The 13,228-nt window shown below is 40.7% G+C and overlaps 1 protein-coding gene across 1 annotated transcript; it reads left to right on the top strand.

The window, feature by feature from the left end:
* Positions 1 to 607: 607 nt before the first annotated feature.
* Positions 608 to 12,663, top strand: LOC121946969 (probable glutamate receptor). Its single transcript, XM_042491819.1, has 10 exons — positions 608 to 720; positions 1,438 to 1,513; positions 4,618 to 4,649; positions 6,187 to 6,366; positions 6,935 to 7,152; positions 8,640 to 8,737; positions 9,520 to 9,737; positions 9,894 to 10,113; positions 10,940 to 11,190; positions 11,949 to 12,663. The coding sequence occupies exons 2-10, from the start codon at positions 1,450 to 1,452 to the stop codon at positions 12,045 to 12,047; spliced, it is 1,380 nt and encodes a 459-aa protein (XP_042347753.1). The 5' UTR covers positions 608 to 720; positions 1,438 to 1,449; the 3' UTR covers positions 12,048 to 12,663.
* The last annotated feature ends 565 nt before the right edge of the window (positions 12,664 to 13,228 follow it).

Genomic DNA, 13,228 nt, shown 5'->3' with positions numbered 1-13,228 from the left:
TTCATGTTAGAGTATTTTAGACAGATTTTAAATTTTGGAAAATAAAAAGAAACAACTGTAACAACTAGGGGTCGCGGACAGCTTGTTGAAGACCCAGGGCAAAGGATTTATTCATTTGACCCACTGATGTTGTTTTCTTTGTTACATTATCAGATGTTCTTCATCACAGGAAATATTGAGCCCCTCTGAGTTAGTCAGGAGGGAGGTGTGTGGGCTACTCTAAACCAAAATTTCCTCTTGGCTCCCTGAGCACTCAAATCCATCCTTCTGTAAGCTCATTGTTAACTGTAATTACACTTCAATCTAAAAGTAGTGGTCTAAAAACAGACCCACTGCCCCCCAGATTGTCTGGAATAGTCAGAAAGACAGCAGTTTAGTGTAAATCATGATTCATTTTATTGTCTTTGTATCAGTCGGGATGATGAGAGAAAGAAAAAGTTTTGCCTCAAAATGTACATCCGTCATACAAGCCTGAACACATCTGGCTGCAATAATATGATATCACCCTTCAGATTTTATTACTGCCAAAACAACAATCCCGTGTTTTTCTCTTTCTGATGGTCTTGCTCCTCCCTCCCTGTGCTCCCCATATAAACCCCACTACATCGTCCTGCACACAAGCCTTCCAACTGCACAAGACTTGTGACTTTCTTAGATATTTTCCCAGTCATCCTTCACACAAAGGCTGTTTTATTTCTCACTGCACCTGACACACCTGAGGTAAGGAACTATTTTTATATAACACGGTGACAGTTGTACCAGTATTTTATTAATTTTTCTATTATCTGCAAAGTTTTTTCTATGGAATGGTGGAAATTTTGGACCAAAACAAAAAGTGATCGGTATCAGGTAATAACATTAGGGGTTACTGGTTATAAAAGGGTGTTTTTCATGTTTTTTTGCAAGATATTTTAATGTTATAACCAAGTTTTCCTGTTATAACAAGAAACTTTTCTTATTACAAAAAAAGTCTCTTTTTATGACAATGTGTTTTCACATTTTTCTGAAAGATATTTTCTTTTTATAACAATATACGTACTTATCTTGTTATACCATGAAAGACTTTGCATAATGATGTGATCCTGTATCATGTAATAATGTGATTTGTTTCATGTTGTAGCAACATATGTAGCTGTAATGTTATTACAAGAAATGTTTCTTGTTATAACATGAAAATAAATATCTCATAAAAATATGAAAAATCAGTATTATAGGAAACTTTGTTTATGCTATGTTATTACCTGATACTGATGTTTTGTTTTGTTTTGTTTTTTTTCTGGCCTGGGAGTTCTATGCTTGCTTGGTTTTTTATCACTCAATAAATATGTTACATAATTAATCATACCTGGAATTATTGTTAAAGCCAGATGCTCTGGGTTAGGTGACTTCTGAAACTGAGAAAAATATTCATGTTTAAAGAATGGTTGTCATTTCCAGGGTGGTGGCAACATGGCAGGCGGCATGGCTCTGGTCTCCTGTGTGGCGGCTCTGACTGCATGGATCATCACTGCAGGTGAGACTAACACACTCAACCTGGCAGGGCCACACAGGATGGAACACATTTCATTTGGATCAATACATCACATTTAGGACTGTCAGGGGTAGAAAATAGCCTTTCACCTGTTGACCTGGGATATGATGTGATGAATATAACCAGTTGCACATGATGATCCTCGTGCCACAACTTGATCCTCCCTCTGTCAGTGCTGAATCCAACATTTTTACTGATACAGTTCAGTGTTGTTTTTGTTAATTAGCTATCATTAGCTGGTAATTATTTCTAACTGTGTCTCAGAGTGTTCAGAAAGGCATACCAGAAAAAAAAAATCTGTTAGTAGTTGAAGGCTGCTGAGGATCAAGACCTTCTACAGTTTATGACAACTGCATTAAACACATTTTATGATGCTCAGGTGTTTTATGATGATGCTCATTGCCCTTTTTTCTCAACACAAGGCAGGTTTCCATTAACCAAACTGTGCAAATTGAAATTGTGAATATAAAATACACCTAATGGAAACAAGTCAATTAAAAAAAAAAAAAAAGAAATCCCATTTATCATAAAAAAAAAAACTCCCACATGAGGCCGTATGTCAGGCGACTAGAAAAAGCCATATTTCTGCAAATGGACTGCAATGGAAACTTTTTTGGCTTTTATAGGTCACATGATGCTATGGCTATATGCTTGTCAGAAGGAACTGGCTCTCTCGGGCATGATGCAGCAAGCGGTGTTAATGCATCATATAACTCTTCAAAAGTTGAGAAGATCATCTGGAATTTTTGAATCCCCAATTCCTCTGAAATTGTGGACTATCACCTCCCAGAAATCCCTTAAACATGGCCACACGTATAAGAGGTTTGCATTTCCTTTGTCGCTCACATAACACACCTACGCCGCCTTCCACAGGAAATAATGACAGCTAGGTGGCTGCAATAGAAAAAAAGCTGCTAATGTTTTGAACATTTATTGCCATGCTTCTGGAAAGGAGAGGAGAATACCTATATCACTCAGTGGAAATGCAGGCATCTCACTATTGTGTTTTATCAACATTTCGAAAATATCACTTATTTTTGTTTGAGCAAATCTGTAATGGAAACTTCCTATTGGTCAACTGCAGAAACATTTCTGGGACATTATGTAGGACAGATTTAGGTAAACTAAGTTACAGAGGTAAGATTTAAGTAAGAAAAGTTTCAGAGTTTAGGTTTAGCTATATAAATTTACGAAGGTTGGGTTATGGTTAGTAAAAATATGAAGGTTGAGCTAAGGTGAGGTAAGTTACATAGTATAAATTTAGGTAAGTAAAGTTATGAAGGTTAGGCTTAGGTAAGTAAAGATACAAAGGATAAGTTAAGGTGAGGTAAGTTGCATGGGATAACTTTAGGTAAGAAAATTCACGGAGGTTACGTTTAGGTCAGAAAAAATCTGTAAGATAAATTTAGGTGAGCAAAGTCACAGAGGTAAGGTTTAAGTGAGTAAAGTTACAAAGGTTAGGTTACGGTAAATACATTTACGAAGGTTAGGTTAAGGTAAGTACAGATCCGAAGGTTAAGTTAAAGTGAGCTAAGTTACGTAGCATAAATTTTGGTATGTAAATTATGTAGGTCAGGTTTAGGCAAGTTTAGTTACGGAGGTTAGGTTTAGGTTATGTAAGTTAAATGGGATGAATTTAGGTATGAAAGTTCACAGAGGTTAAGTTAAGGTAGGTAAAGTTATTGAGGTTAAGTTAAGGTTAAATTAAGTTAAGGTGAAGTAAGTTAGGTAGGATAAAGTTACGGAGGTTAGATTTAGGCATTAAGAGTGTGATTGGTTAGGATTAGAGTAAGAATATCAGAATTAGCCAATCTGAGGCAGAGTATGCCTTCACCATCTGGGGCAAAAAAAATCTGCACCAGGTAAAGCCTGCACATTTATGCTTATATTTAAACTCAAATGATTTTTAAGCCAGTTTTGTGTCTGTTACACATTTCTTATAGTTCTTACAGTTTATAATCTGGACAGCCGCTTTGCGCTGCAAGGTGCTTTATGCTTCCAATTGTTTCACTCAGCCGATGAGTGACTGTGACCAGATCATATCCTCCTCGAGAGCAGCCGTGCAAACTCTGCAGACAGTTCTGCAAACTGTAGGGCAGCTCAGAGTCAGCGGGCTCTGGCTGACCTCTGAGACTGGGTCACGCTCTCAAATCACTCCTCACTATTTGACTCTGAGCCGGCTGACCCTGCTGGACTGCTGGAGACCCATCAAAGCAGGGAGGGAGCATCCCATTTCTCACCAGTGGAGGGGCTGCTGCCTTGCTGTGGCCCAGAAAGCACTGTGATAAATCAATTAACCGTGTTGGGGGGGGACTCTGCAGGCAGGCGGTGCACTGACAGGCATCTCCGCACATCCTAGGTCCTGCCATCTTCTCTAGAGGAGGCTGATGGGGTGTCATAGGCTTAATATGACCCAACCAGGCCTGCTTTTGTCGTCGCATGCAATTATGAGGAACTTGCACCCCTGGCACCCCCTTTCATGCCCCCCACCGCCTTCTCTGACTGACCCTGGCAGGGCATGTTGGGGCCTGCTGGACATGCTGCGAATGCCATTGGTCACAGTTACAGCAAAAAGAAAACAACTCAGAGTGTTATGGGTAAAGTCGGGGCTGGGGAGAGGGGGGTTCAGCCCCTGCTTGGATTACATGCTGGATAGGGGGTCGAGGAACAACAGCGAAACACATCCTTAAAGATGGGTCCCCTCTTTGATCCCCCCTCAGAAGTGCAGTTACCCCCTCGTTTAACTCGCTGCAACTGTCCCCTCAGTATGGAGCCCTTTTCTCAGGTCTCCTGAAAAACAACTGACAACAAGACGCTCATTGTCCTCCAGTGGCTGTTTGGCTTATTTACTGCTGTGGCTGAGAGAAAAACACACGAAGGGGATTCAAAACAACAATACGCCTCATTAAGCTTTCAGAAGGCGCTCTGCACATAAGCTTGTAGACATGAAACCAAACCCTTAATCAGCCAGAGAACTGGCTCAGACTAAATCCTCTCATCTTGGTGCTGCTACTCATGCTTGATCATGTTGACTTGGTTCATTACAGGAATCCAACATTTATTGTGCTCCTTTTTTTTCATTCTAGATGCCAAGGAGTTATCCATCACCACTATAAAGGTATTCTCTCTCTGTGCCTCTCTACACTAGAATGCCAAGGTGGCAGTGAGTATGTGTATCTGTGAAGCATATTAACTCTATTCAACCAACACTGTGAGCAGGCGAGCTCTGGTTCATTACAAGAAGAGTGGCCATCATTGCTATCAGTTTTGCTATCATCTAAGTGTAATCACCAAATTAGAGATCATGCAAAGTGGTGACATTACCAAAGATAAAAAGAATATGTGCAGACAATCAGACAGGATGCATGTGGATGTTAATCTGATGAGCAGGTGAACACCAGTGTGTGAACAACTGTTCTCATTCCCAGGTCGTCAAATACTGATACTTTGTCAAGAAGTTCAGCATCTGATAGTGCAACCCATTCTCATTCTGAAGTCTTCAAATACTGCTATATTGCCAGTGATTCTGACATAAGATATAGATGCCAAAAGCCACCTTTCAGGCAGTATGATATCCGGCTGGATAGTATCCGTTTCTAATGTGGCTGGAACGTATGGTGTTATGAAATTCCACTGTTTGGGCAAAAGGCACCTAGTGCAGCTGTATTATAGACAGATGGGCAGCATCAGCTGATAATGCGGACGGACAGAACCTGTTGTTGCAGAATGGTATGCCGCTGGACAGTGTCAATTTGAAAAGCTGCCAGTAACAACATAATATATGCCAGAGGGTCGTTATGGAGCAGGCAGTAGGGGTAGTAAATAGGTCCAACAAACCCTGGACTTCCACCGAGGAGCTCGGTGTTCCCTTCCCACATGATTTATGAGCCAAAGTATTATGTTTTGGTTTTTTTTCTCAAATTTGACCACACACTTCTGTAGCCTAAACTAACCATGTGCTTTTGTTGCCTAATCCCACCACGTGTTTTTATTGACATATTGGTTGCGGCATCCCGGAACGTCACCAGCAGATGCAAGTGGATACGGAGAGTGTAATATATAGATGCAAAAGTACACTGACAAAGCGGTGATATGTGACGACTTAGGTTGAGAACGTGTTGGACAGTGACATGTTTTGGTCATCTGTTTTGGAATGATATTCACCTTGTTGTCTGTCATTCGCCTCTTGAAAATAAGATAGCAGTCACCAATGGCAATGTTTAATGTTTGTACATTGTGTCACCTCAGTGAAATCATGGACTATTGCCTCCAAGAAATCCCGCATATGTGGCTGCTCCCACGTATAAGGGGCTCGCCTTTCCATTATGGTTCCATGACACACCTACGTGGCCTTAGATTGGAAATAATGATGGAGAAGTCACAGAACACCACTCAATGGAAACAGTCATCTCGCAATTGTGTTTCTTTGACATTTTGAAAATACTGCTTACATTTTGCACAAATCTGTAATGGAAACCCTCCTACAGTAATTTTTGAACAGTCTTTCATATCAGATTTCTCCATGCTTTGCACTGTACACAAATTTTAAAAAATCACCTTAAAAGTGACCCCCCCCACACACACACACACAACCCACACACACACACAGCGTTCATTCCGCATTAACATGAGGTTGTCTATTGTTCTCACCTCAGGAGGACCCCTACACCATGAGCAGAGGCTCCGAGCTGGAGGGCTACTGCATCGATCTCATCTCTGAGCTCTCCAAGAAGCTGGGCTTCACCTACAAACTGCACCTGGTGAAAGACAGCAAATATGGAACCATGGACCCCAGCGGCAACTGGAACGGCATGATTGGTGAAGTCATCAGGGGGGTGAGTCATACATGATTGACTTATTGATTTCTTTTATTTCGTGTCATGCACACGGTGTGCCCAGCCCTCATGGGTTTATAAGACACCAAAATTACGGCTGCAGTAGTCTAACAATTCATTACATTTAATTTCATTGCAAAGATTACAGATTATTTTACCATTTGGTCGTAAACAAAATATTCTGCCTTCTTTTCCAAGCTTGAGCAAAGACATTCGCAACAAAAAAGGTTCCCTTCCTGAAGGACAACTCAAGTTCATGTTCATTCAACCAAAAGAAATCGGCATAGAATTGACGACATTTTAGTAAAAAGTACATTTCTCAAGTCATTGTACACAGGGCAGCGAAACAAAAACTGAATACAATTTCATAAGAAGTTTTGTTTTTTGTTACATGCAGTGTTTAGGATGCCAACTGTCACATCAGAAATGACATCACACCAGCTACTAACAAACCCTGCATCATATGAGTGATGTTCAAAACTCCATGTTGCTTATCACTTTGTCCTGTGTCACCACATGAGCTCCTGTACATGTGAATGTGAGTGTGTGTGCCTCTGCCCTCCATCAGGAGGCTGACCTGGCCGTGGCCCCGCTGACCCTCACTGCAGTCAGAGAGCAGTATGTGGACATGAGCACCCCCTTTATGCAGACAGGAATCGGCTTCATCCTGCGTAAAGACGCAGAGGAGAGCAGCTTCAGCCTGCTGTCACCTTTCTCCACGGACATGTGGGTGGGCATCCTCGTGGCGTTCCTGCTGACTGGGCTCTGCATTTTCCTGGTGGGCAGGTTAGTGACAACTGCAGAATGTCTCCACTCAGCTGTTGGCTGATATCACAGCTTTCTACAGAAACTGTAGCTGGAGCCACCAGAACACGTCCTCACCATCCTATAATTACAGACAAGAAAAAGGCTTGTATCACTCAAAAATAAATACATTTAATGAAAATGTAAAAACACCTGAAACTGCAATAAAATTTGCACATAATCTTAAGTTATAAAGCCTAATTATGTAATAACCTGAAGAATAATATCATAAAATTTGCAGACTCATATAATAATAATATTATTTGATCAATAATGTCATATCGTACATTGCAATATTGTTAAAAACAAAAAAGAAAAAAGTTTGCTTTTTGGAGCTACATCATTTTTCTTATGCTGCTGTCAGAGGCCCTTCACAGGTGTTGTGCACTTTCATTTTAAAACACATGAAGAAAAGCAACTTGGTAAGAAATGTTCCTCAAACTCAACAAAAAATGTCTGGGGAAATCAGAAAAAGGCTAGGGAAAAACTACATAGGGATTTAAAATTTTGAATTATTTTACAGAATTATAATTTCATTTTTTCCATTTGTTTGCTTTGTTTTTTTCTTTTTCTTATTTTCTGAAAGGACAATAAGGCAGATGACATCAGAGATGGCAGATGATGGTCAAGGATGTATTAGGAGAAAGGTATTAGAAAATCTCATGTGACACTACTTTGCTTCCACTATAAAAGGTATCGACCTTGTGACAGAGTCTGTTTGAGTGCAGAGAGTAAATAATTTAGGAAAGGGCTCCAAATCTTAAGAAATTAGTCCTATCATCTGTAAGGACAGCACTCATTCTTTCATGAGGTAAGACACTGAAAATCTCTCTGTACCAGACTGTCACTGTGGACGGAGGATCTTTAATCCACTTTAACAATATGCATTTGCACGAAAGGAGCAAAAGTTTGTCCAGTAATTTATAATGGCTAAAAGACAAACCCTGTAAGAATAGCCCTGGATCTTTTCTTTTTGTTGCCGTAAAGAGGTAACACAACTCATAAGGTATGTGACTTCAGTATCTAGAAATCAGATTGCACTCCAAAAAGTAGTGGAAATGAGTCCCAAGGTCTATTTTGCACTTTCAGTAAATGGAAAAGACAGTTTGAGAAATCTATATAGAGCCTATGTAATGTTTTATATTTTAATTTCTGCAAGCCTACTGCAAGTGTAGGTTGACTGAACTAGATGTACTGCCTCCTACCAGTCCTCTTCATGGCATTCATTACCTCGGCCAGGCTTCCAGATTCATGAGAATTTGGTTGTGTTATTTTTTATCATGACAGTAAAGTATTAAGTCGAAAAGGGATATTACGCGATTTAGACCCTTCTGCTCAATGGATGAACTTTTCTGCCTCACTGTAGATGGAGGTGTCCTCTGCAGACTTTACAAGTGAATTAATTAAATGCCTCAGTTGTAAATATCCAAAGAAAACTGCATCTTCTCAGGCTTTTTTCCCCCCTGCAGGATCAGTCCCACTGAATGGGCGGAGCCGCACACAGAGGAACACAGCTTCACTCTGCTGCACAGCTTCTGGTACATCACAGGAGCGCTCACCCTGCAAGGTACCACGGCTAAACGGGACCACACACACATGCACACACAGAAACACACACTGGCACTTTATGCTCTCACAATAAATGTGCTGCACTTCAACCTTACTGTTACAGAAAAACAGAAAAACAACAACAGAAAAATAATTTACCAGTATGAAGGATAGTCACAAATCAGCATTTTATTTTCTATGGTTAGAATGTACAGCACTGAAGTAAAAGCTTATTCTCTAGGAGAGATCCTACCTGGGCCCACCCAGGCCTGATCAGGCCTGATCAGCCTGGGTGGGCCGCCTCGGCTGAGGGTGCCTTGTGATAAAAGGCCGAAACACCCGATGAAGTCGTACGTGGTACACAACCGAGGATGTATCATTCTGGTAACAACATCCTATAAATAATATATGTATATATATATATTATATATATATATATATATATAGAGAGAGAGAGAGAGAGAGAGAGAGAGAGAGAGAGAGAGCTGGATAGATAGACAGATACATATAGATATAGATTTTTTCCCTGTAAAATAATTTGAAATATATAAATTAAATAATTATTAATAATTATGGACAATTTTTCTATTTTTCTTTATCTTCTCTTTTTCCTGTGCATTACCTTTTCCTCCATGATTTTGAAAGAAACCAAACCAATTTGCTCAGGTGTCAAAGGGTTAAACAGCTTGTAAAGGGTGTCTATATGCAGCACAAGAAAAATCAAAGGGTTAAAGTGTGTGAGTGGCTTTGCAGCCAAACTGCAGCACTGCAGCCACTCAGCTGCTGTCTCTGTCCCCTCAGGTGCCGGTCCTCACCCCAAAGCCCTATCTGGACGTCTGGTCAGCGCCATCTGGTGGCTGTTTGCTGTGCTGCTCCTGGCCAGCTACTTCAGCAACTTCAGCTCCATGCTGCACTCCAACCACAAACACGTCTCCATCGAGAGTTTCGAGGACCTTGCCAACCAGGATGTGATTGACTATGGCACCTTGGAGGCTGGATCCACCATGCTCTTCTTTAAGGCACATTCATCAATCATTACAGCTGATTCATAATGTCAGAGACAGGCTCATAGAATTGAATGGAAAAACATATTCTCTTGCATGCTCAGAATATAGCGCTGAGCATGTGAGATGATTAACATGTTTTTTTCTATTTTGCATTGTTTTGCTACCCAGCATTCCACCAACCCTCTGCACCAGCGTATCTACCAGCACATGGAGCGTAAGAAGAGCTTCGTTTCCAGCACTCAGGAGGGCGTTCGCCGCTCCCAGGAGGGGAACTTTGCCTTCATCGGTGAAGCTGTGTCCTTGGACTTGGCAGTAGCTCGCTATTGCAATCTGTGCCGTTCACAGGAAGTCATCGCTATGAGAGCCTACAGCATCGCAGCACCTCTGGGTGAGCCATTCAGACCTGTCAGGAGATTTTTCTTCTGACAGATGTTGCAGCCTGTCAAAACAGGGTTTAAACTTCCCTCTCAGCCTCTCTTTTTACATTCTTCAGACAGCAACCGCAGTCACAAAATCAGTGTAAAACAACAGAATGAAACAACCAGAAATGCCCTTGAGAAAAGGCTTTCTGACAATGTGCTCCATTATCCCATTTCTTCAATTCATCCCATCGAGACTACAGATTTACAAAGGACATAGTCCCATCAGTTGTCAGTTTAATAAATTCAGTTGTTTTAATTGTTTTAATTATTATAATTACATAGTTATTCAATAATTTATTTGAGCATTTTAGGTACATGTATTTATTTTTTTAAAACTTTCTTGTGTGCTAATTTTCAGAATTTTTTCTTGCAAACTTTGATGATATTTTGGGTCACCTCAGTGACTTTTTTCTTATATTCTTAAAAGAAATCAGGAAAATTTGCTGAGGTTTCAAAGGGTTAAAAGTAACAGAATAAGTTAGAAATAATTTAGGAATCTTTTTTTATGGACAAATTTAGGTGCTACATATCCACAAACTTCACAGATAGGCCAATTAGTAATTAAAAATAACTTAAAATGAATTAGTAGCTAGGTGCCCTGCTGATGAAGGATGCAAAGGTGTGTAACATCAAGGCTATATTTAAACCCCTTAAGTAAAGACCTTGCGAAGAAACCTTTTGACCCTGATCCAACATGTGTTGGAAGCCAGAAAAATGAAGCAGGCTGATGGTTGGAGTGAGATGCTCATCAGCCTCTGTCTTCCATCACATCACCTGTCTTTGCTTCACCAGGTTCCCCGCTGATCAAAAACCTAACCAGGGCCATTCTGACCCTCAGTGAGTCCGGCAGGCTGACGTATCTGCGGGACAAGTGGTGGGCCAGCAGCTGCCCGGGCGCTGATGGGGCTCATACCTCTAAGGCCCTGCACGCCCACGACCTGCAGGGCCTCTTCCTCCTTCTGGGCCTGGGGCTGGCTGTCGGGCTCCTGCTAGCCCTGTTGGAGCTCTTATCCAGGGCCCGCAACCAAGCGAAGGATGGCAAGGTATGGAAGAGTAACACTCAGTGGGACTGTGGTGAGTCCCTATAGCATACCAACAGGTTGACATTTAGGCTTTTATTAAAATCCCTCAACAGCTATTTAATGGTAAAATTTAGTACAAATATCCATGGTGCCCAGAGGATGAATGCTCGCAATTTTGATGATCCTCTGACCTTTCCTCTAGCCCCACCATGTGGTCAATTTTTTAAAATTGAATTTGATTCATTTTTTTCGTTGAGTGCTTAGCACATAAGCATGCTAACACTCTAAACTATGATATTAAACATTATACCTGTTAAACATTAGCATGTTAGCACTGACATTGTTAGCAACAACATTAGCATTTTGCTTAAAATACTACTTTGTCTCTTCCTAATAATCTAGCTAGATAGTCTACTGTTCCAACAATCATCATCTCGTTTGGTCTAAATAAATCCTTAATTCACGTTAGATATAAGATCATGACGTTTTTCCCCACACTCTCTCTGCGTTGTTGGCCGCAGGTTGTTTACAGTCCTGTAATCTATTCCTCCACCACTATGCGTCAGCTTATCTGTCTGTTCCACCAGTAAAGAGCAGAGACTGAGCTCTGGTGGTGCGTGCTGTGCACCACGTACAGTAAATTTAATAGAAAGAGCAGCACCTGTATTTATAGGGGTATTAAAAAATGTACCATTGGAATTCTAAATATGCTGGTATACTGTAATACCTTAATACCACCCAAGCTTAAACTTCATGTTGTTTTTTTCTTTCATTCACAGAAGTCTTGCTGCTCAGTGCTGACATCAGAGCTAAACCAGCGATTTAGCAGCAAAGGAGAGAGTTCTGAGCAAGACGGGCCGGACAAAAGCAAAGCCTAAGGGAAATATTTACATGTTAGCTTTTGAAAAGATAGAAAATACTGAGAGCCTCCGCCCCGTTTCATCAAACACACTAACTTTCTGTCTTTCCGTAGTTACAGCATGTGTTGTATGGTCGGTCAGTGTGTTTCGTACTCTTCTTGGAGGCAAATTTGCGAATCCTAGAACAGAGATAGAATGGCCCGCCTTACTCTGCTTTACTCTGCCTCTGATTAGCTTACCCTGGCATTCCCATCCTAACCCTAACCAATCCACTCCCCTTACCTGTACCTAACAAATCCAACAAAGGAGGGTAATAATTAGGAGCTAATAGCATGGAGAGTAGGGTGCGACGTTCCATCACTATCCTCAGACTTGCAAATTTACTTTCAGGAAAGTTTAGTGACCACATTGGACACATCAACTAGTAGCTACAGGGTATTAAGTGTCAGACTGAGAGACCTAGAGCATCAAACTGAAAAAAATTACTCTGACTAATTTCCTGTATAGTGTTGTTGGTAGTGTTATGTTATCAGACATCCTCATCCCACCCCCTACTACTTACATTATATTTCTTGTTGAACTGTTATAGTTGCTATTTTCTTGTGCTTTCCAAATAAATTACCCAATATCCCAAGTGTTGTCTAGTTTGTTTCATAATATAAAATACAACTTAACTGTTCATGGTGAAGTTTGATTTTGCAGTGCGAAAAACATTATCAAAAATAACAATATCAAAAAATTCCTGCCACAAAATATTATCAATATTAAATTATCAACCAACTTTGATGAACACAATGTAAGACTAACAGCATCAAACACACACACAGTTAGAGACTAGGTGGTAGGGGTGTAGCCAAAGACTATCAACACATTCTCATCACATGGTACCACTTTGTCAGTGACCTTCCATGTCTATTTAATTCAAGGTATCCGGCTGTGTCAGCTTTTTATGCTTTGGGATATCGCTACCAGGATGTCAACAAATGCGCATGGTGCTGACAGAGTGGACATATTTGATGAGTTTGGAATAAGATGGGCCTGAGACTATTTATATATGGACATACATGATGGACAAAATAACAACTTCCCAAAAGTGAGGCCAAAAATATCTCCATCACCCCCTAGTGACTAGCTGCAGTGAAGGTCGCATCACCCACCTCCTCCATGTTAAGGAATGTGACATTGGAACAAACTCAAAA

This window comes from Plectropomus leopardus, chromosome 8, assembly GCF_008729295.1.
Source record: "Plectropomus leopardus isolate mb chromosome 8, YSFRI_Pleo_2.0, whole genome shotgun sequence".
Lineage (NCBI taxonomy): Eukaryota > Metazoa > Chordata > Actinopteri > Perciformes > Serranidae > Plectropomus > Plectropomus leopardus.
This window is presented reverse-complemented; position numbering and strand designations above follow the sequence as displayed.

Coding starts and splice junctions, on each gene's coding strand:
- LOC121946969 (XM_042491819.1), top strand. CDS start 1,450: ATGGCAGGCGGCATGGCTCTGGTCTCCTGTGTGGCGGCTCTGACTGCA. Junction 6,367..6,934: donor TTGGTGAAGTCATCAGGGGG/GTGAGTCATACA, acceptor GCCCTCCATCAG/GAGGCTGACCTGGCCGTGGC. Junction 9,738..9,893: donor CCACCATGCTCTTCTTTAAG/GCACATTCATCA, acceptor TTTGCTACCCAG/CATTCCACCAACCCTCTGCA.